The following is a 24209-nucleotide window of genomic DNA, read 5'->3' as shown; positions in this document are numbered from 1 at the left end:
ACAGCTCTACCCTTCAGTCACTCGTTGACATGGCAGCCCTACCCTTCATTCAATGAGTGAATGGAGGGTCGAGCTGTCTTGTCAATGAGTGACTGAAGGGCAGGGCAGTCTTGTCAATGAGTGACTGAAGGGTAGGGCTGTATTTCAATGAGTGATTGAAGGGCAGAGCTGTCTTGTCAATCAGTGACTGAAGGATAGGGCTGTCTTGTCAATGACTGAGTGAAGGGTAGATCTGTCTTGTCAATGAGCAACTGAAGGGTAGAGCTGTCTTGTGAATGAGTGACTGAAGGGCAGAGCTGTCTTGTGAATGAGTGACTGAAGGGTAGAGCTGTCTTGTCAGTGAGTGACTGAAGGGTAGAGCTGTCTTGTCAATGAGTGACTGACGGGCAGATCTGTCTTGTCAATGAGTGACTGAAGGGGAGAGCTGTCTTGTCAATGAGTGACTGAAGGGTAGAGCTGTTTTGTCAATGAGTGACTGAAGGGAAGAGCTGTCTTGTCAATGAGTGAATGAAGGGTAGAGCTGTCTTGTCAATGAGCGACTTAAGGGGAGAGATGTCCTGTCAATCAGTGACTGAAGGGCAGAGCTGTCTTGTCAATGAGTGACTGAAGGGTAGAGCTGTCTTGTGAATGAGTGACTGAAGGGTAGAGCTGTCTTGTGAATGAGTGACTGAAGGGGAGAGCTGTCTTGTCAGTGAGCAACTTAAAGGTAGAGCTGTCCTGTCAATCAGTGACTGTAGGGTAGATCTGTCTTGTCAATGAGTGACTGAAGAGTAGAGCTGTCTTGCGAATGATTGACTGAAGTGTAGGTCTGTCTTGTCAATAAGTGACTGAAGGGTAGAGCTGTCATATCAATGAGTGACCGAAGGGTAGATCTGTCTTGTCAATGAGTGACTGAAGGGTAGAGCTGTCTTGACAATCAGCGACTGAAGGGTAGAGCTGTCTTGTCAATGAGAGACTGAAGGGTAGATCCGTCTTGTCAATGAGAGACTGAAGGGTAGAGCTGTCTTGTCAATGAGTGCCTGAAGGGTAGATCTGTCTTGTCAATGAGTGACTGAAGGGTAGGGCTCTCTTGTCAATGAGTGACTGAAGGAAAGGGCTGTCTTGTCAATGAGTGCCTGAAGGGTAGAGCTGTCTTGTCAATGAGAGACTGAAAGGTAGAACTGTCTTGTCAATGAGTGACTGAAGGGTAGAGCTGTATTGTCAATGAGTGACTGAAGGGTAGAGCTGTCTTGTCAATGAGTGACTGACGGGTAGATCTGTCTTGTCAATGAGTGACTGAAGGGTAGAGCTGTTTTGTCAATGTGTGACTGAAGGGTAGAGCTGTTTTGTCAATGAGTGACTGAAGGGAAGAGCTGTCTTGCCAATGAGTGACTGAAGGGTAGAGCTGTCTTTTCAATGTGAGACTTAAGGGGAGAGATGTCCTGTCAATCAGTGGCTGAAGGGTAGAGCTGTCTTTAAATCAGTGACTGAAGGGTAGAGCTGTCTTGTGATTGAGTGACTGTAGGGTAGATCTGTCTTGTCAATGAGTGACTGAAGGGTAGAGCGGTCTTGTGAATGAGTGACTGAAGGATAGAGCTTTCTTATCAATGAGCAACTTGAGGGTAGAGCTGTCTTGTGAATGAGTGACTGAAGGGCAGAGCTGTCTTGTGAATGAGTGACTGAAGGGTAGAGCTGTCTTGTGAATGAGTGACTGAAGGTTGGAGCTGTCTTGTGAATGAGTGAATGAAGGGTAGAGCTGTCTTGTCAGTGAGTGACTGAACGGTAGAGCTTTCTTGTGAATGAGTGACTGAAGGGTAGAGCTGTCATGTCAATGAGTGACTGAAGGGTAGAGCTGTCTTCTGAATGAGTGACTGAAGGGTAGAGCTGTCTTGTGAATGAGTGACTGAAGGGTAGAGCTGTCTTGTCAATGAGTGACTGACGGGTAGATCTGTCTTGTCAATGAGTGACTGAAGGGTAGAGCTGTTTTGTCAATGAGTGACTGAAGGGTAGAGCTGTTTTGTCAATGAGTGACTGAAGGGAAGAGCTGTCTTGCCAATGAGTGACTGAAGGGTAGAGCTGTCTTTTCAATGTGAGACTTAAGGGGAGAGATGTCCTGTCAATCAGTGGCTGAAGGGTAGATCTGTCTTTAAATCAGTGACTGAAGGGTAGAGCTGTCTTGTGATTGAGTGACTGTAGGGTGGATCTGTCTTGTCAATGAGTGACTGAAGGGTAGAGCGGTCTTGTGAATGAGTGACTGAAGGATAGAGCTTTCTTATCAATGAGCAACTTGAGGGTAGAGCTGTCTTGTGAATGAGTGACTGAAGGGCAGAGCTGTCTTGTGAATGAGTGACTGAAGGGTAGAGCTGTCTTGTGAATGAGTGACTGAAGGTTGGAGCTGTCTTGTGAATGAGTGAATGAAGGGTAGAGCTGTCTTGTCAGTGAGTGACTGAACGGTAGAGCTGTCTTGTGAATGAGTGACTGAAGGGTAGAGCTGTCTTGTCAATGAGTGACTGAAGGGGAGAGCTGTCTTGTCAATGAGTGACTGAAGGGTAGAGCTGTTTTGTCAATGAGTGACTGAAGGGAAGAGCTGTCTTGTCAATGAGTGAATGAAGGGTAGAGCTGTCTTGTCAATGAGCGACTTAAGGGGAGAGATGTCCTGTCAATCAGTGACTGAAGGGCAGAGCTGTCTTGTCAATGAGTGACTGAAGGGTAGAGCTGTCTTGTGAATGAGTGACTGAAGGGTAGAGCTGTCTTGTGAATGAGTGACTGAAGGGGAGAGCTGTCTTGTCAGTGAGCAACTTAAAGGTAGAGCTGTCCTGTCAATCAGTGACTGTAGGGTAGATCTGTCTTGTCAATGAGTGACTGAAGAGTAGAGCTGTCTTGCGAATGATTGACTGAAGTGTAGGTCTGTCTTGTCAATAAGTGACTGAAGGGTAGAGCTGTCATATCAATGAGTGACCGAAGGGTAGATCTGTCTTGTCAATGAGTGACTGAAGGGTAGAGCTGTCTTGACAATCAGCGACTGAAGGGTAGAGCTGTCTTGTCAATGAGAGACTGAAGGGTAGATCCGTCTTGTCAATGAGAGACTGAAGGGTAGAACTGTCTTGTCAATGAGTGCCTGAAGGGTAGATCTGTCTTGTCAATGAGTGACTGAAGGGTAGGGCTCTCTTGTCAATGAGTGACTGAAGGAAAGGGCTGTCTTGTCAATGAGTGCCTGAAGGGTAGAGCTGTCTTGTCAATGAGAGACTGAAAGGTAGAACTGTCTTGTCAATGAGTGACTGAAGGGTAGAGCTGTATTGTCAATGAGTGACTGAAGGGTAGAGCTGTCTTGTCAATGAGTGACTGACGGGTAGATCTGTCTTGTGAATGAGTGACTGAAGGGTAGAGCTGTCTTGTGATTGAGTGACTGAAGGGTAGATCTGTCTTGTCAATGAGTGACTTAAGGGTAGATCTGTCTTGTCAATGAGTGACTGAAGGGTAGAGCTGTCTTGTCAATGAGTGACGGAAGGGGAGAGCTGTCTTGTCAATGAGTGTCTGAAGGGTAGATCTGTCTTGTCAATGAGTGACTGAAGGGTAGATCTGTCTTGTCAATGAGTGACTGAAGGGTAGAGCTGTCTTGTCAATGAGTGACTGAAGGGTAGGGCTGTCTTGTCAATGAGTGACTGAAGGGTAGATATGTCTTTTGAATGAGTGACTGAAGGGTAGAGCTGTGTTGTCAATGAGTGCCTGAAGGGTAGCGCTGTCTTGTCAATGAGTGTCTGAAGGATAGGGCTGTCTTGTGAATGAGTGACTGAAGGGTAGATCTGTCTTGTGAATGAGTGACTGAAGGGTAGATCTGTCTTGTGAATGAGTGACTGAAGGTTAGAGCTGTCTTGTCAATGAGTGACTGAAGGGTAGATCTGTCTTTTCAATGAGTGAAAGAAGGGTATAGCTGTCTTGTCAATGAGTGACGGAAGGGTCGAGCTGTCTTGTCAATGAGTTACTGAAGGGTAGAGCTGTTTTGTCAATGAGTGACTGAAGGGTAGAGCTGTCTTGTCAATGAGTGACTGAAGGGTAGAGCTGTCTTGTCAATGAGTGACTGACGGGTAGAGCTGTCTTGTCAATGATTGACTGACGGGCAGATCTGTCTTGTCAATGAGTGACTGAAGGGGAGAGCTGTCTTGTCAATGAGTGACTGAAGGGTAGAGCTGTTTTGTCAATGAGTGACTGAAGGAAAGAGCTGTCTTGTCAATGAGTGAATGAAGGGTAGAGCTGTCTTGTCAATGAGCGACTTATGGGGAGAGATGTCCTGTCAATCAGTGACTGAAGGGCAGAGCTGTCTTGTAAATCAGTGACTGAAGGGTAGAGCTGTCTTGTGAGTGAGTGACTGAAGGGTAGAGCTGTTTTGTCAATGAGTGACTGAAGGGAAGAGCTGTCTTGTCAATGAGTGAATGAAGGGTAGAGCTGTCTTGTCAATGAGCGACTTATGGGGAGAGATGTCCTGTCAATCAGTGATTGAAGGGCAGAGCTGTCTTGTAAATCAGTGACTGAAGGGTAGAGCTGTCTTGTGAGTGAGTGACTGAAGGGTAGAGCAGTCTTGTGAATAAGTGACTGAAGGTTAGAGCTGTCTTGTCAGTGAGTGACTGAAGGATAGAGATTTCTTATCAATGAGCAACTTAAGGGTAGAGCTGTCTTGTGAATGAGTGACTGAAGGGCAGAGCTGTCTTGTGAATGAGTGACTGAAGGGTAGAGCTGTCTTGTGAATTAGTGACTGAAGGGTAGAGCTGTCTTGTGAATCAGTTACTGAAGGGTAGAGCTGTCTTGTGAATGAGTGACTGAAGGGTAGAGCTGTCTTGTGAATGAGTGACTGAAGGGTAGAGCTGTCTTGTGAATGAGTGACTGAAGGGTAGAGCTGTGTTGTGAATGAGTGACTGAAGGGTAGAGCTGTCTTGTGAATGAGTGACTGAAGGATAGAGCTGTCTTGTCAATGACTGAGTGAAGGGTAGATCTGTATTGTCAATGAGTGACTGAAGGGTTGAGCTGTCTTGTTAAAGAGTTACAAGACAGCCCTACCCTTCAAGCACTCATTAACAAGACAGCTCTACCCTTCAGTCACTCGTTGACATGGCAGCCCTACCCTTCATTCAATGAGTGAATGGAGGGTCGAGCTGTCTTGTCAATGAGTGACTGAAGGGCAGGGCAGTCTTGTCAATGAGTGACTGAAGGGTAGGGCTGTATTTCAATGAGTGATTGAAGGGCAGAGCTGTCTTGTCAATCAGTGACTGAAGGATAGGGCTGTCTTGTCAATGACTGAGTGAAGGGTAGATCTGTCTTGTCAATGAGCAACTGAAGGGTAGAGCTGTCTTGTGAATGAGTGACTGAAGGGCAGAGCTGTCTTGTGAATGAGTGACTGAAGGGTAGAGCTGTCTTGTCAGTGAGTGACTGAAGGGTAGAGCTGTCTTGTCAATGAGTGACTGACGGGCAGATCTGTCTTGTCAATGAGTGACTGAAGGGGAGAGCTGTCTTGTCAATGAGTGACTGAAGGGTAGAGCTGTTTTGTCAATGAGTGACTGAAGGGAAGAGCTGTCTTGTCAATGAGTGAATGAAGGGTAGAGCTGTCTTGTCAATGAGCGACTTAAGGGGAGAGATGTCCTGTCAATCAGTGACTGAAGGGCAGAGCTGTCTTGTCAATGAGTGACTGAAGGGTAGAGCTGTCTTGTGAATGAGTGACTGAAGGGTAGAGCTGTCTTGTGAATGAGTGACTGAAGGGGAGAGCTGTCTTGTCAGTGAGCAACTTAAAGGTAGAGCTGTCCTGTCAATCAGTGACTGTAGGGTAGATCTGTCTTGTCAATGAGTGACTGAAGAGTAGAGCTGTCTTGCGAATGATTGACTGAAGTGTAGGTCTGTCTTGTCAATAAGTGACTGAAGGGTAGAGCTGTCATATCAATGAGTGACCGAAGGGTAGATCTGTCTTGTCAATGAGTGACTGAAGGGTAGAGCTGTCTTGACAATCAGCGACTGAAGGGTAGAGCTGTCTTGTCAATGAGAGACTGAAGGGTAGATCCGTCTTGTCAATGAGAGACTGAAGGGTAGAGCTGTCTTGTCAATGAGTGCCTGAAGGGTAGATCTGTCTTGTCAATGAGTGACTGAAGGGTAGGGCTCTCTTGTCAATGAGTGACTGAAGGAAAGGGCTGTCTTGTCAATGAGTGCCTGAAGGGTAGAGCTGTCTTGTCAATGAGAGACTGAAAGGTAGAACTGTCTTGTCAATGAGTGACTGAAGGGTAGAGCTGTATTGTCAATGAGTGACTGAAGGGTAGAGCTGTCTTGTCAATGAGTGACTGACGGGTAGATCTGTCTTGTCAATGAGTGACTGAAGGGTAGAGCTGTTTTGTCAATGTGTGACTGAAGGGTAGAGCTGTTTTGTCAATGAGTGACTGAAGGGAAGAGCTGTCTTGCCAATGAGTGACTGAAGGGTAGAGCTGTCTTTTCAATGTGAGACTTAAGGGGAGAGATGTCCTGTCAATCAGTGGCTGAAGGGTAGAGCTGTCTTTAAATCAGTGACTGAAGGGTAGAGCTGTCTTGTGATTGAGTGACTGTAGGGTAGATCTGTCTTGTCAATGAGTGACTGAAGGGTAGAGCGGTCTTGTGAATGAGTGACTGAAGGATAGAGCTTTCTTATCAATGAGCAACTTGAGGGTAGAGCTGTCTTGTGAATGAGTGACTGAAGGGCAGAGCTGTCTTGTGAATGAGTGACTGAAGGGTAGAGCTGTCTTGTGAATGAGTGACTGAAGGTTGGAGCTGTCTTGTGAATGAGTGAATGAAGGGTAGAGATGTCTTGTCAGTGAGTGACTGAACGGTAGAGCTTTCTTGTGAATGAGTGACTGAAGGGTAGAGCTGTCATGTCAATGAGTGACTGAAGGGTAGAGCTGTCTTCTGAATGAGTGACTGAAGGGTAGAGCTGTCTTGTGAATGAGTGACTGAAGGGTAGAGCTGTCTTGTCAATGAGTGACTGACGGGTAGATCTGTCTTGTCAATGAGTGACTGAAGGGTAGAGCTGTTTTGTCAATGAGTGACTGAAGGGTAGAGCTGTTTTGTCAATGAGTGACTGAAGGGAAGAGCTGTCTTGCCAATGAGTGACTGAAGGGTAGAGCTGTCTTTTCAATGTGAGACTTAAGGGGAGAGATGTCCTGTCAATCAGTGGCTGAAGGGTAGATCTGTCTTTAAATCAGTGACTGAAGGGTAGAGCTGTCTTGTGATTGAGTGACTGTAGGGTGGATCTGTCTTGTCAATGAGTGACTGAAGGGTAGAGCGGTCTTGTGAATGAGTGACTGAAGGATAGAGCTTTCTTATCAATGAGCAACTTGAGGGTAGAGCTGTCTTGTGAATGAGTGACTGAAGGGCAGAGCTGTCTTGTGAATGAGTGACTGAAGGGTAGAGCTGTCTTGTGAATGAGTGACTGAAGGTTGGAGCTGTCTTGTGAATGAGTGAATGAAGGGTAGAGCTGTCTTGTCAGTGAGTGACTGAACGGTAGAGCTGTCTTGTGAATGAGTGACTGAAGGGTAGAGCTGTCATGTCAATGAGTGACTGAAGGGTAGAGCTGTCTTCTGAATGTGTGACTGAAGGGTAGATCTGTCTTGTCAAAGATTGCCTGAAGGGTAGCACTGTCTTGTCAATGAGTGACTGAAGGGTAGAGCTGTCTTTTCAATGAGTGACTGACGATAGAGCTGTCTTGTCAATGATTGACTGACGGGCTGATCTGTCTTGTCAATGAGTGACTGAAGGGGAGAGCTGTCTTGTCAATGAGTGACTGAAGGGTAGATCTGTTTTGTCAATGAATGACTGAAGGGAAGAGCTGTCTTGTCAATGAGTGAATGAAGGGTAGAGCTGTCTTGTCAATGAGCGACTTATGGGGAGAGATGTCCTGTCAATCAGTGACTGAAGGGCAGAGCTGTCTTGTGAGTGAGTGACTGAAGGGTAGAGCAGTCTTGTGAATAAGTGACTGAAGGTTAGAGCTGTCTTGTCAGTGAGTGACTGAAGGATAGAGATTTCTTATCAATGAGCAACTTAAGGGTAGAGCTGTCTTGTGAATGAGTGACTGAAGCGCAGAGCTGTCTTGTGAATGAGTGACTGAAGGGTAGAGCTGTCTTGTGAATGAGTGACTGAAGGGTAGAGCTGTCTTGTGAATGAGTGACTGAAGGGTAGAGCTGTCTTGTGAATGAGTGACTGAAGGGTAGAGCTGTCTTGTGAATGAGTTACTGAAGGGTAGAGCTGTCTTGTGAATGAGTTACTGAAGGGTAGAGCTGTCTTGTGAATGAATGACTGAGGGGTAGAGCTGTCTTGTGAATGAGTGACTGAAGGGTAGAGCTGTCTTGTGAATGAGTGACTGAAGGGTAGAGCTGTCTTGTGAATGAGTGACTGAAGGGTAGAGCTGTGTTGTGAATGAGTGACTGAAGGGTAGAGCTGTCTTGTGAATGAGTGACTGAAGGATAGAGCTGTCTTGTCAATGACTGAGTGAAGGGTAGATCTGTATTGTCAATGAGTGACTGAAGGGTTTGAGCTGTCTTGTTAAAGAGTTATAAGACAGCCCTACCCTTCAGGCACTCATTAACAAGACAGCTCTACCCTTCAGTCACTCGTTGACATGGCAGCCCTACCCTTCATTCAATGAGTGAATGAATGGTTGAGCTGTCTTGTCAATGAGTGACTGAAGGGCAGGGCAGTCTTGTCAATGAGTGACTGAAGGGTAGGGCTGTATTTCAATGAGTGATTGAAGGGCAGAGCTGTCTTGTCAATCAGTGACTGAAGGATAGAGCTGTCTTGTCAATGACTGAGTGAAGGGTAGATCTGTCTTGTCAATGAGCAACTGAAGGGTAGAGCTGTCTTGTGAATGAGTGACTGAAGGGCAGAGCTGTCTTGTGAATGAGTGACTGAAGGGGAGAGCTGTCTTGTCAGTGCGTGACTGAAGGGTAGAGCTGTCTTGTCAATGAGTGACTGACGGGCAGATCTGTCTTGTCAATGGGTGATTGAAGGGGAGAGCTGTCTTGTCAATGAGTGACTGAAGGGTAGAGCTGTTTTGTCAATGAGTGACTGAAGGGAAGAGCTTTCTTGTCAATGAGTGAATGAAGGGTAGAGCTGTCTTGTCAATGAGCGACTTAAGGGGAGAGATGTCCTGTCAATCAGTGACTGAAGGGCAGAGCTGTCTTGTCAATGAGTGACTGAAGGGTAGAGCTGTCTTGTGAATGAGTGACTGAAGGGTAGAGCTGTCTTGTGAATGAGTGACTGAAGGGGAGAGCTGTCTTGTTAGTGAGCAACTTAAAGGTAGAGCTATCCTGTCAATCAGTGACTGTAGGGTAGATCTGTCTTGTCAATGAGTGACTGAAGAGTAGAGCTGTCTTGCGAATGATTGACTGAAGTGTAGGTCTGTCTTGTCAATATGTGACTGAAGGGTAGAGCTGTCATATCAATGAGTGACTGAAGGGTAGATCTGTCTTGTCAATGAGTGACTGAAGGGTAGAGCTGTCTTGACAATCAGCGACTGAAGGGTAGAGCTGTCTTGTCAATGAGTGACTGAAGGGTAGATCCGTCTTGTCAATGACTGACTGAAGGGTAGAGCTGTTTTGTCAATGAGTGACTGAAGGGTAGAGCTGTCTTGTCAATGAGTGACTGAAGGGTAGATCTGTCTTGTCAATGAATGACTGATGGGTAGAGCTGACTTGTCAATGAGTGACTGAAGGGTAGAGCTGTTTTGTCAATGAGTGACTGAAGGGTAGAGCTGTCTTGTCAATGAGTGCCTGAAAGATAGAGCTGTCTTGTCAATGAGTGACTGAAGGGTAGAGCTGTCTTGTCAATGAGTGACTGAAGGGTAGACCTGTCCTGTCAATGAGTGATTGAAGGATAGAGCTGTCTTGTCAATGAGTGACTGAAGGGTAGAGCTGTCTTGTCAATGAGTGATTGAAGGGTAGAGCTGTCTTGTCAATGAGTGACTGAAGGGTAGCGCTGTCTTGTCAATGAGTGATTGAAGGGTAGATCTGTCTTGTCAATGAGTGACTGATGGGTGGAGCTGTCTTGTCAATGTGTGACTGAAGGGTAGAGCTGTCTTGTCAATGAGTGACTGAAGGGTAGAGCTGTCTTGTCAATGAGTAACTGAAGGGTTGATCTGTCTTGTCAATCAGTGACTGAATCATAGAGCTGTCTTGTCAATCAGTGATCGAATGGTACAGCTGTCTTGTCAATGAGTGACTGCAGGGTAGAGCTGTCTTGTCAATGACTGACTGAAGGGTAGAGCTGTCTTGTCAATGAGTGACTGAAGGGTAGAGCTGTCTTGTCAATGAGTGATTGAAGGATAGAGCTGTCATGTCAATGAGTGACTGAAGGGTAGAGCTGTCTTGTCAATCAGTGAAGGGATTCTTCAGTCTTTAGTTGTTCTGGAGCCACATGTGACTCCCAGCCCAGGGAAATCTGGCTGGCTCTTTAGCTGCCCTGAAATGGCCCAGCAAATCATGTTTTATCGCATCCATCTTTATAATGGACTGGAGAGGTTTGTGGAACCGCTCAATGTCACACTCTCAAGGAGAACTGGATGGTGTTTTTGGCAGCGATGGGTAGGCCCGATAAATAATAAACAAACAGGAAACATTATTGTGCTCATCTGTGCCTGAAATAGATTTCATTTTTGTCTTGATTTGACATTTGGATTGATAGGTGTCTGTATATTTTTATTATTTATGGGCCATCAGAATTGTCACCTGTACCAATCCATCTCTCCTCACCTGCTCATCCCCTAAAGTGATTCCTGTTTCATTGTCCAGTTGTTATTTTCTTATCCAATTCGGCTCCCTCAACTCGGCCAGGCAGAAAATTCCAGATCACAACATCTCCCTGTATAGAAAAGAAACTCTCCTTCAGCGCTCTCTTCAGCTTTTGCTACTTACCTTCAGTCTATGGACTCTATTGTTTATAGACAACACGCTCAGCGGATTGCCTCTCCTTATCGCCTCTATCCAATCACTCCTGACGGTTGCTAACCGCGAATAAATCGCCCCGCCTACCCTACTGTCCTGTATAGTTGTGTAAGTGTACCGACAGAAGCAACGTGGGGGAGGCTCGTTTCTCAGAGAGTGACGTTTGCACCATAATAACCAGCAGATGCTCCGAGTTTAACCATTCCAAGCAGAGACGCTGCCCTCACACGGGTTATTGGGCTGCACTCCGTTCACACATCGACCTGAGTGTCGAAGGAATAGATCATGTTTCCTGGAGTTTACTCCCTCATCGTGGTGGCTGCACTTTTGCCACGTATGTCAAAGTTCACCAGGTTGTGGGTGGTGGGGAGGGGGGTGGGGGGGTGGGGGGGGGTAATTTTTTCAGTTGTGATTTAGTCGGTAGAAACTCTCACATCTGAGTGTGTAGGTGAGAGGCTGGAGATTCAATCCAGACGGTTTGAGCTTGAAGCCAAGGCTGGACACTCCATGTGTCACTACGGGACACTCCATGTGTCACTACTGGACACTCCATGTGTCACTACTGGAAACTCCATGTGTCACTACTGGACTCACCATGTGTCACTACTGAACTCTCCATGTGTCACTACTGGACACTCCATGTGTCACTACTGAACTCTCCATGTGCCACTACTGAACTCTCCATGTGTCACTACTGAACTCACCATGTGTCACTACTGAACTCTCCATGTGTCACTACTGGACACTCCATGTGTCACTACTGAACTCTCCATGTGTCACTACTGGACACTCCATGTGTCACTACTGAACTCTCCATGTGTCACTACTGAACTCTCCATGTGCCACTACTGGACACTCGATGTGTCACTACTGAACTCTCCATGTGTCACTACTGAACTCTCCATGTGCCACTACTGAACTCACCATGTGTCACTACTGAACTCTCCATGTGTCACTACTGAACTCTCCATGTGCCACTACTGAACTCACCATGTGTCACGACTGAACTCTCCATGTGGCACTCCTGAACTCTCCATGTGTCACTACTGGACACTCCATGTGTCACTACTGGACACTCCATGTGACGCTACTGAACTCTCCATGTGTCACTACTGAACTCTACATGTGTCACTACTGGACACTTTATGTGTCACTACTGAACTCTCCATGTGTCACTACTGGACAAACCATGTGTCACTACTGAACACTCCATGTGTCGCTACTGAAATCTCCATGTGTCACCACTGGACACTCGATGTGTCACTACTGGACACTCCATGTGTCACTACTGAACTCTCCATGTGTCACTACTGAACTCTCCATGTGTCACTACTGGACACTCCATGTGTCACTACTGAACTCTCCATGTGTCACTACTGAACTCTCCATGTGTCACTAATGGACACTCCATGTGTCACTACTGGACACTCCATGTGACGCTACTGAACTCTCCATGTGTCACTACTGAACTCTACATGTGTCACTACTGGACACTTTATGTGTCACTACTGAACTCTCCATGTGTCACTACTGGACAAACCATGTGTCACTACTGAACACTCCATGTGTCGCTACTGAAATCTCCATGTGTCACCACTGGACACTCGATGTGTCACTACTGGACACTCCATGTGTCACTACTGAACTCTCCATGTGTCACTACTGAACTCTCCATGTGTCACTACTGGACACTCCATGTGTCACTACTGAACTCTCCATGTGTCACTACTGAACTCTCCATGTGTCACTAATGGACACTCCATGTGTCACTACTGGACACTCCATGTGTCACTATTGCTGGGAACAACACCCTTCCTGAGTGACCATCTCTTTTGGGGGGGGAGGGTCCTGGCGCAGAATAAACATTTCCCCTTCTCCCCACCCCCCCTCCCCCTCAGCTGCTGCACAGATATCAAACTTGGGATGTCAACCTGGAATTGACAATCTAATTAGATACAAACTTGGGATGTCAACCTGGAATTGACAATCTAATTAGATATCAAACTTGGGATGTCAACCTGGAATTGACAATCTAATTAGATATCAAACTTGGGATGTCAACCTGGAATTGACAATCTAACTAGATACAAACTTGGGATGTCAACCTGGAATTGACAATCTAATTAGATATCAAACTTGGGATGTCAACCTGGAATTGACAATCTAATTAGATACAAACTTGGGATGTCAACCTGGAATTGACAATCTAATTAGTTATCAAACTTGGGATGTCAACCTGGAATTGACAATCTAATTAGATATCAAACTTGGGATGTCAACCTGGAATTGACAATCTAACTAGATACAAACTTGGGATGTCAACCTGGAATTGACAATCTAATTAGATATCAAACTTGGGATTTCAACCTGGAATTGACAATCTAATTGGAAATCAAACTTGGGATTTCAACAAGGAATTGACAATCTAATTGGAAATCAAACTTGGGATTTCAACCTGGAATTGACAATCTAATTAGATACAAACTTGGGATGTCAACCTGGAATTGACAATCTAATTAGATACAAACTTGGGATGTCAACCTGGAATTGACAATCTAATTAGATACAAACTTGGGATGTCAACCTGGAATTGACAATCTAACGATGACCATGAAGCCAATACTCACTGGCCACACCATCTGCTGTTCATTCCTGGTCGCCACTGGGGAAGGGGTGCTCGGGTTCCACTTCGAGGTGGTAGGGACCGTGTGATTCACAAGCATGACTGAAGGAGCCTTGATGGATTGTTTCTATGCATCTTGTATATTGTACCGACTGTGTCCCTGTGTGTTGAATGTTGAAGGAGGCGGTTGGACTGACCATCCTGTTGGTCCGCTTTACCCTTCATTGCGCAGAGCTCCTGGAGAATAATTGGGATCTGCACTTATTGGTGCAAATGGAGTGTGAGCCATCACAGTGTTGCCTTTTATCTTGTAGTTGGAGGACAGGCTTTGAGTCAAAAGGTGCTTTTTGAGTGCAGAATTCCCAGGCCCTGACCTGCTCCTGTAGCAGCAGCATTTACACGAATAGGCCAGTCCAGTTTCTGGTGAACGGTAACCCCTAGGGCGTTAGTGGCAGGGTTTAACTGATGTTCCTGTTGTTGAATATCTAGGTGCAATGGTTAGATTGTGTCTGTTGCTGACCATGGCCCATTGCCTGGGACATGTGTGTGCGTGTGTCACCAGGCCAGGAAATGACCATTGTCCTACCGGTGCCGTGTTTGGGGGAAGGTTTGATGTCTCTTCCTGGATGCAGAGGCAGGTGTGGTTTTCTCGGGGCCACTTCCGAGAGTAGCGGAGGTTGCAGCGCTTTGGCTGCAGCTTCACCCATCAGACGTCCCGTGCTAAGTAATTGAAACACGGGTCAGATTCTAACCTGACAACTCCCCCACCCCCTGGACAAAGCAGCAGCCGCCGGATTACAGCTTTCTGCCGCGATGCTTCCTCAATGATCTCCCACTTACTATCCTGTTGCTGATGAGGTATAAGTATCGAACTGAGGCGACATATTCTGACAATAGGGATTTGTTTGGTTTCGCTTTTCCATAACATGAGAGACGGTGCATTGATTTACAATTTTCTATAACGTGAGAGACGGTGCATTGATTTACAATTTTCTATAACATGAGAGATGGTGCATTGATTTACACTTTTCTATAACATGAGAGATGGTGCATTGATTTACACTTTTCTATAACATGAGAGACGGTGCATTGGTTTACACTTTTCTATAACGTGAGAGACGGTGCATTGACTCACAATTTTCTATAATGTGAGAGACGGTGCATTGATTTACACTTTTTTATAACGTGAGAGACGGTGCATTGATTCACACTTTTCTACAACGTGAGAGATGGTGCATTGATTTAAACTTTTCTATTAAGTGAGAGACGGTGCATTGATTTACACTTTTCTTTACCGTGAGAGACGGTGCATTGATTTACACTTTTCTTTAACGTGAGAGACGGTGTATTGATTTACACTTTTCTATAACGTGAGAGACGGTGCATTGATTTACACTTTTCTATAACGTGAGAGACGGTGCATTGACTCACAATTTTCTATAATGTGAGAGACGGTGCATTGATTTACACTTTTTTATAACGTGAGAGACGGTGCATTGATTCACACTTTTCTACAACGTGAGAGATGGTGCATTGATTTAAACTTTTCTATTAAGTGAGAGACGGTGCATTGATTTACACTTTTCTTTAACGTGAGAGACGGTGCATTGATTTACACTTTTCTTTAACGTGAGAGACGGTGCATTGATTTACACTTTTCTATAACGTGAGAGACGGTGCATTGATTTACACTTTTCTATAACGTGAGAGACGGTGCATTGATTTACACTTTTCTATAACATGAGAGACGGAGCATTGATTTACACTTTTCTATAACATGAGAGACGGTGCATTGATTTACACTTTTGTATAACATGAGAGACGGAGCATTGATTTACACTTTTCTATAACGTGAGAGACGGAGCATTGATTTACACTTTTCTATAACGTGAGAGACGGTGCATTGATTTACACTTTTCTATAACGTGAGAGACGGTGCATTGATTTACACTTTTCTATAACGTGAGAGACGGTGCATTGATTTACACTTTTCTATAACATGAGAGACAGTGCGTTGATTTACTCTTTTCTATAACATGAGAGACAGTGCATTGATTTACACTTTTCTATTACATGAGAGACGGTGCATTGATTTAGACTTTTCCATAACTTGAGAGCCGGTGCATTGATTTACACTTTTCCATAACTTGAGAGACGGTGCATTGATTTACACTTTTCTATAACATGAGAGATGGTGCATTGATTTACACTTTTCTATAACATGAGAGACGGTGCATTGGTTTACACTTTTCTATAACATGAGAGACGGTGCATTCATTTATACTTTTCTATAACGTGAGAGACGGTGCATTGATTCACACTTTTCTATAACGTGAGAGATGGTGCATTGATTTAAACTTTTCTATTAAGTGAGAGACGGTGCATTGATTTACACTTTTCTTTACCGTGAGAGACGGTGCATTGATTTACACTTTTCTTTAACGTGAGAAACGGTGCATTGATTTACACTTTTCTATAACGTGAGAGACGGTGCATTGATTTACACTTTTCTATAACGTGAGAGACGGTGCATTGACTCACAATTTTCTATAATGTGAGAGACGGTGCATTGATTTACACTTTTTTATAACGTGAGAGACGGTGCATTGATTCACACTTTTCTACAACGTGAGAGATGGTGCATTGATTTAAACTTTTCTATTAAGTGAGAGACAGTGCATTGATTTACACTTTTCTTTAACGTGAGAGACGGTGCATTGATTTACACTTTTCTATAACGTGAGAGACGGTGCATTGATTTACACTTTTCTATAACGTGAGAGACGGTGCATTGATTTACACTTTTCTATAACATGAGAGACTGAGCATTGATTTACACTTTTCTATAAAATGGGAGACGGTGCATTGATTTACACTTTTCTATAACGTGAGAGACGGTGCATTGATTTACACTTTTCTATAACATGAGAGACGGTGCATTGATTTACACTTTTCTATAACATGAGAGACGGAGCATTGATTTACACTTTTCTATAACATGAGAGACGGAGCATTGATTTACACTTTTCTATAACGTGAGAGACGGAGCATTGATTTACACTTTTCTATAACGTGAGAGACGGTGCATTGATTTACACTTTTCTATAACGTGAGAGACGGTGCATTGATTTACACTTTTCTATAACATGAGAGACAGTGCATTGATTTACTCTTTTCTATAACATGAGAGACAGTGCATTGATTTACACTTTTCTATTACATGAGAGACGGTGCATTGATTTATACTTTTCCATAACTTGAGAGCCGGTGCATTGATTTACACTTTTCCATAACTTGAGAGACGGTGCATTGATTTACACTTTTCTATAACATGAGAGAAGGTGCATTGATTTACAATTTTCTATAACATGACAGACGGTGCATTGATTTACACTTTTCTATAGCATGACAGACGGTGCATTGTTTTACACTTTTCTATAACGTGAGAGACAGTGCATTGATTTAGACTTTTCTATAACATGAGAGACAGTGCATTGATTTACTCTTTTCTATAACATGGGAGACAGTGCATTGATTTACACTTTTCTATAACCTGAGAGACGGTGCATTGATTTACACTTTTCTATAACCTGAGAGATGGTGCATTGATTTAGACTTTTCTATAACATGAGAGACGGTGCATTGATTTACACTTTTCCATAACTTGAGAGACGGTGCATTGATTTACACTTTTCTGTAACGTGAGAGACGGTGCATTGATTTGCGCTTTTCTATAAAGTGAGAGACGGTGCATTGATTTACACTTTTCTATATTGTGAGAGACAGTGCATTGATTTACACTTTTACGATGAAATACACCCGGCAAAAACTGTTGCATGTTGGAAATATAGTTATTTATATTTTGTTTAATAATGGAAGACTTGCCTTCATAAAGCTTCTCCCCATTTAGTCGTTTCTGAAGTTTTCTAGTTGGTTCACAGTGTGAACCCCACCCCCGGCCGGACCACCATTTATTAACTGCCTCTAATCGCCCTTGAAGCAGAGTTAATGAAGACCGTTCTCCATTGGCTTTCTCGGCTTTTTCAGCCAATCATCTATTTAATCCTGCAATACAGACGGTTCCTGCTCAGCACCTTTACACAGACATCAGCCTGAAAATGCCCAGAGAATCTGTTCTGGTGATGTTGGTTGATGGGGGGATGTCTGTGTTGACCTCGGACAACGGGGATAACAGATCTTACAATATTGTATTGGGATATCTTTATAGGAATAGTTGAAATCGATTTAATCCGTTACATTTGAATGGATTAACATGGCTATATATAAAGTGGATATGTTTGAATTCGCTTTTGAATGTGCAATTAACTGACTGAACAATAGTTGCTCATGGATCCATTGCTCTGATGACTGGTTCACAGACGGTGTCTGGGGAGATCTGGTCCATCAATGGTCATTGCGAACTGTTATCAGAATGGAACAGCCCGGGGTCAACCTGCTCTGGTATCGCAAGACCCACGGGCAAGGACTCACCTGTCATCGGACACATTTACTGGGCTGGACCGGCTGAATATGGAGAGGGGATTCCAAAAGGGATGTGAAATCCAGCCGGGCCATGGACCAGAGGATGTTGAGGTTGAAGCTGGAGAGTGTGGAACTGAGTGTGATGGGGGTGGAATACCTACTGCCCGGCTGCTGATGGGGGCCACAGGGCTCCTGACCCACCCTCCGCACTGACCAAAAAAACCATCCAAGTCAAAGACCTTCACCACAGTCCCGCCACAAGTCCCACTTCTCCCCTTTCACACCTTTGACAATTACTGGGGCATCCAGTTCAACAGACGCTGTCCAACATGTCAATCTGGGGGCAGGGGCGACGGTCTGGTGGGGTTGTCACTGGACAATAGTAATCCAGAGGCCCAGGGTCATGTTCCAGGGGACTAGGCTGCGAATCCCACCTCAGCAGATGGTGTCATTTCAATTCAATAAAGATCTGGCAATTAAATGTCTAATGATGACCACAAAACCATTGTCGATTGTTGTAACAACCCCCATCTGTCCTTTAGAGAAGGAAATCTGACATCCTTACCTGCTCTGACCTACCTGTGACACCAGGTCCACACCAAGACACTTGACTCTTAAAATGACGCCCACATCCCATGAACGAATTTTAAAAAAAGTTAACCTGGCTGGGGTCAGGCACAAATTTAAGCTTCTACATCAATGATCCCCTTTACCACATAATGTGCGATGAGGCTTGACTCTGTGATTCTGTGCTTACAGTGACAGCACTTCAGAAAACATAGAAGTGCCCATAGAAGGGAGGAGAGGTTGCAAGAGTTGCAGCACAAATCCAACCTTACCTTTTCTAAGATGCAATGCTCTCTGGTTCATGGGCCAATCCAGATGATGAAGATTATCCCCCCTTCCCCTGCAGAGTCACTATTCCCCGTGACGGGAAATACCAGGACAATGACCCCCTGTCAGTTGTTAGCAAAGGATAAGAAATGGTTTTCATTGAATCACAAAATCAAGCAGCTCAAGCTGAGGTCCCTCAGCCTGTCCGTCCTGAATGAACGGTTTGAATCACCTGTCTCATCGCTTTCATTCATCTACTCGTTTCCCATTGATCTAGCAATCCTGCTTTTATAAGTTAATTTCCAATCCTCTTTTGAAAGGTATAATTTAACCTCCGTCCAGCAGACTTCCAAGCATTCCATTGCAGATTATAATCTCTAACTGTTAAGGAAAAGAGAAATCTCATCTTCCCCTCTGGTTCTTTTGCCGAATGTCTTCAGGCTGGGTCCCCTGTTTACCGACCCTCCTGACACTGAAAGCAGCTTATCCCTTTATTAAAACTCTTCATGATGTCCCTACTTCCATTAAACATCGCCTTCACCTTCTGTGACCTGATTAGGTTTTTCTAAATCATTTACATGAATTGGAAACCCTTTCAAATCCCAGGATCTCTCCGATCCCCTGCAAGAAATGGCAAAACGCAACCCAAAGCTGCAGATTCATCATCCTTTTCTTTAGTCAAGAGGAAAGAACCGCCTGTTTTGCTTTGATGGAGGAGGAGACGTTCTATTGGGCCGTGCCAGCGATGACGTCTCTTCCGCGCCCAATCACAGAACGAGACGCAGCAGCAGCAGTGGGGCTGCGGGAGGTGAAGGGAGAGACAAGGACTGATCACACTCCGGCATCATGCTGTTTACACTCTACTTCACCCTGCTGCTCCTGCTGCTCCCAGGTCACTGGCTGCTTGTTGTTGGGCAAATTAGGCCGGCCTTAATCTGGTTTGGCCGGCACCAACCTTGTGCTGTTGTAGGAAGCAATTCAGTCAGTTAAAAGCTAAATGTGGCGGATGCTGGAAACCTGAAACATGCTTTTCCAGCTGGTCCACCGACCTCGGGTACTGAGGCCAATTGCATGGCTGTCGTGCTGCTACAATAGAATTGGAGGGACCCTGAGTGTCCAGGAATTACAGCTCTGTAGCTTCAGCCAGTTGAGCGCGCACCGCGAGGTTTGACAGGGGAGATTCTCACTGTCCTTATTCCGGCTGTGCTTATATGATCCGGTCTCTCTCTCATCTTTTCCTTTCCACCTCAGACACTTGCAGGAGCACCCTCCTTACCCAGTGGGGGGTCCGGCTGTCTGTTGTACAGGGGCAGATAGCAGAGATGCACTGTTACCAGAACGACACTGAGCATATCAACATGTACTGGTATCGGCAGCACCCCGGGGCAGGCCTGCAGCTCATGGTCACCTCGATGGGTACCTCAGAGCCCACCCCTGAAGAGGGTTTCAAGAAGAGGTTTAATGTCACCAGACTCGAGCGTAAGTCGTGCAGCCTGAAAATACTGAGTGTGGAGCCGACTGACCGTGCGGTTTATAATAAGCGGCGGATTATACAGGACAGCGCCCTCCCCCCCGGCCTATCGCACCTATTTGAAGCTGTTCTGAGGGTTCATCTCATTACAGCAGCGCCTAATCTGTGCTTTTCCAATGTATTTCCCACAGACACTGCGGTTTGTTCCTGCGCTGCTGCTGATCACAGGGAATCACAGCTGCTCCCGGGCTGGATCAGGAACATACTCACCTCTGGTCCTGTCAGACTAAAGTACAGGAAACTCCAGTCAGCTGCACTGGTAAAAGTCACCAGATCATTGATGAAGGTTGTCCGATTTCCCACAAGATTGTGACTGGCTAAAACAATGTCTCAGCTTCTCAACACTTCGGAACCCCAAACTCAGCACCTCCCAAAGCGGAGGGAATTAGCTCGAGTGAAAGGTGAAGGTTAACACGGGGACAGTGTTCAATTCAAACTGCTTCATATCCCTTCTCACTAATTCCATTCCCTCAAAGCGACAGGGAAATAATGTTCCATTCAAATATCTTCTCAAAGTTCCCGCTGAATCTGCTTCCTGCAACCTCTTAATAACACAATCAGTTAGAATTAAAAATCACCTGAATCTCCCCCGTCGGCCTTTTATGAATCCACTTTAATCGGCGACCCCCCGTTCCCTTAGATCATTGTCAAGGGGAAAAGCTTCAGTCCCAAATCTAACCATGGCCCTAATGTGGAACGTATCTATCAGATCGGCTCTCAGCTGGATCTGGCTGAATAATGGCTGTCCGTGTTTCCTCGCTGCTACTTATACTGTCGGGTAAGAGCAATAGCTTGTTATGGGACGGCAAAGTAAGTTCCCTCTGCAGAGAGCCTGAGCTGCCGAGTGGAGACATTAGACCAGCTCGAGAGGATTGGACAGGGTTTCCACATGAACTATCTCTCCACATGCCACATGTGTCCAACTCGTTCCAATCTTTGCAACCAATCATCTGTAATACAATGCACATTGCCAGGCAGCCAGACCATCTCTATTGTTAACCCCAGCCAGTGAACAGGCAGGAAAGAGTCATCTGCCTTGTTTGGAGGGACAATGGGGGAGGGGGTTTTCTCTGGACGTTCATGATATGAAGCCACTTCCACACCCAAGCGAAAGGCGGGGCGACATTCAACAACCGAGGCGGGACCTTTCTAGGGCGCTTTCACTGAAACATTCCTTCCCAGTTAGGAACGGGCTATAATTGCTGGGCCGAGCCAGTGAAGCCCACATCCCGGGAACAAATAAGGAAGCAAAAGAGCCTGAGTAAATTGCGGCCATGGAACCAATTTCCACATGGCAGTCAGAGCTGGATATTCATCCTTCTCACCTGGCCGGCTACGAAAGGGCCACCTGCTGTGCTTTGATCAGCAAGGACCTGTCCTGTTGAGTGAGCTTCCAATGACATCACTTCCGCACGCAGCCATATCACGAGGCGCAGCGGCAGTATAACTCCAGTCTGTGAAAGCGGGCGAAGCTGCGAGTTTGAGAGACCGTGTGAAAGTCCCGCATCATGGGGTGGCCAGTTAATCTATCTCCACTGTTGCTGCTGCTGCTGCTGCTGCTACCAGGTTACAATGAATATTTGTAAGGGGGAATGGGGTTCCTGTTGCTGAAGCCACAATTCATTCAGTTGGATCATTTGTAGAATTGGATATTGTTGAGCTCGGTATTGCCAGTCATAGTGCGGAAGTTGCATTCTGCCAAAGTAACTGGGAACAATAGACGGGCGGGGAATATCTGCTGGAGAAAGGGTTGAGGGAAAGGGGATAGAACTAAATACAAATGCAAAGCCCCTTGGCAGCCTCACTGAGCAGGAAGAGTCCGTCTCTCTGGAGTGTTAAAGTGTGTCGGGTGCGGCTAACGCGGCAGAGTTATCGGTGTGGGGTTTGGGAACCTGCTGGGCAGGAGTATTCCACACAAATCTGCACCCAGCACAAGTATCTCCAGAGAGCGACGCTACCACTGAGCTGGGGCGACACTGGGCACCCAGACATTATGGTTCTGTTTCTCGGTGAAGGGAGCTGAGCGACCGTCAGCTGCGCTGTGAGATTCGACAATAGCTTTCTCCACATCCTGATTGCGCCAGTTCATTTCTGATCCGCTCTGTCTCTCACCTCCCTCCTTAGCCTCCGGCAGGAGCGTCCTGGTTTCCCAGTGGCCGAGTCGCCTGTCTGTTAGAGAGGGGGACACGGTGGAGATGGGCTGTTACCAGAACGACAGCAGCGACAGCTACATGTGCTGGTATCGGCAGCACCCCGGGGCAGGCCTGCAGCTCATGGTCACCTCGGTGGGTACCTCAGAGCCCACCCCTGAAGATGGTTTCACGGAGAGGTTTGAAGTGACGAGACACAACACCAAGTCGTGCAGCCTGAAAATACTGAGCGTGGAGCCGACTGACACTGCGGTTTATTACTGCGCTGCTGGTGAACACAGAGACTCAAACTGCTGCCGGGCTGGGTCTAAAACCTTTAAATTAACCCTTAAAAGCCCATCACTCACCAAACTCCAACTTAAGCACTCTAATGCAACCTAAAGCAGCACTCCTACACTGACCAGTGTCTGGTTTTTCCAAAAGAAAACTTACGATTGGATAAAACAATCTTTGCCAACACTGCCTGAGTGACAATTGAAAATTTACTGCATCGCTTCAATACTTTTCAACGCTGTAGAAATATCCTCGGGTGAATCATGGACTCAAACAGGACAGAGTATTCATTTATTTCTATTGTGCCTCTTTGAATCGGCTCCATACTTCACTTCACTACTTATTTCCTCAAAGCGCCTCCGATAAACATTGTTCCAAAACATTGCCAAATATCTCCTCAAAGTTCCCATTCGATCTGCTTCCTTCATCATTTCAGACAATACAATCCAACTAATAATAGCTTCAATGAGATATAAGTACCATCCTTTTAATCTCCCCTGTTATACGTTTGGGAATCACCTTTAGGGTTGTGCCCTCTGTTCCCCAAATACTATCGAAGTGACCTGCTTCCCATTATTTACCCCATCCAAATCAGACATCATTGTGAACAGACACATCCGGTCTATTCTAAGCATTCTCTGGCCAATGATGTCCGTCACCTTTCAATCACTGCTGCTGGGACTGGTCCTACGAAGGAAATAACTGGGAACAGTGCTAATGGAGTCCTCCTGAGAGGCCGAGTGGAGAAATGAGGGGAGCTCCGACAGGTTTAACAATCGCCTCAGGTGAGATATCTCTCCCTACGCTTCACATAGGCAATCGGTAAGAATCTTTATACACAGCCCCCATCAGATGCAATGTCCTGCACCTTGCCAGACAACACCGTGTGCTTATCATTCTGCTATTCGCAGACAGGAAAAGGATTGGCTGTTTGTCTCGGGTAAGAAACGGGCCAGTAAACACCTTGTGGGTGTTGCTGAAATGATGTCGTCTCCACACCCCCAAACCCGAGAGGAGTGACAGTGTGTGGAGCTGCAGTGTGTCTGTCTGAGAGCTGGGACGGAGCAGAAGGATTGACCCAGGGCGGTTCATGATTCCGGCATCATGCTGCACAGTGCTTTCCTGTACCTCATGTTTCTGCTGCTCCCAGGTTACTTTTCATCCTTTGTAGGCCAACCCTGGCCGCTCTAAACCTGCTTTTGGGGGGAAACTTCAATTCTTGGAGCATTAGAAGCTGCAGAAAGGCTTCGGTCAGTGACGAGATTGAGCAGGTTCCTTACTGATTGAAGCAGTGAGTGGCTGTGGTCTGGAGAATACATTGCATGAGAGGCTGGGGAAGCAGCTGCAACTTGTGCCCCACACAAGGGACGGGGTAAATTTCCAAATGGGGTAATATT

At 45.8% G+C, this 24209-nt stretch overlaps 1 protein-coding gene and 1 gene segment (V, D, J or C); one reads left to right on the top strand and one right to left on the bottom strand.

Annotated features, from left to right (window-relative positions):
- Nucleotides 1-14249, bottom strand: part of LOC121269329 (beta-crystallin B1-like) — a 166771-nt gene extending 152522 nt beyond the window's left edge. The window contains exon 1 of the mRNA XM_041173880.1: nt 14129-14249. Coding sequence (XP_041029814.1) covers nt 14129-14249 — 121 coding nt within the window. The remainder of the gene's footprint in view (nt 1-14128) is intronic.
- A 7603-nt stretch (nt 14250-21852) lies between these two features.
- LOC121269328 lies at nt 21853-23832 on the top strand. The segment is given in 3 exon segments: nt 21853-21955; nt 22514-22844; nt 23724-23832. Coding segments are annotated over 3 exon segments (498 nt in total).
- Nucleotides 23833-24209: the final 377 nt, after the last annotated feature.

This window comes from Carcharodon carcharias, chromosome 24, assembly GCF_017639515.1.
Source record: "Carcharodon carcharias isolate sCarCar2 chromosome 24, sCarCar2.pri, whole genome shotgun sequence".
NCBI lineage: Eukaryota > Metazoa > Chordata > Chondrichthyes > Lamniformes > Lamnidae > Carcharodon > Carcharodon carcharias.
The sequence above is the reverse complement of the archived record's forward strand: the minus strand, read 5'-3'. Positions and strand labels throughout refer to the sequence as shown.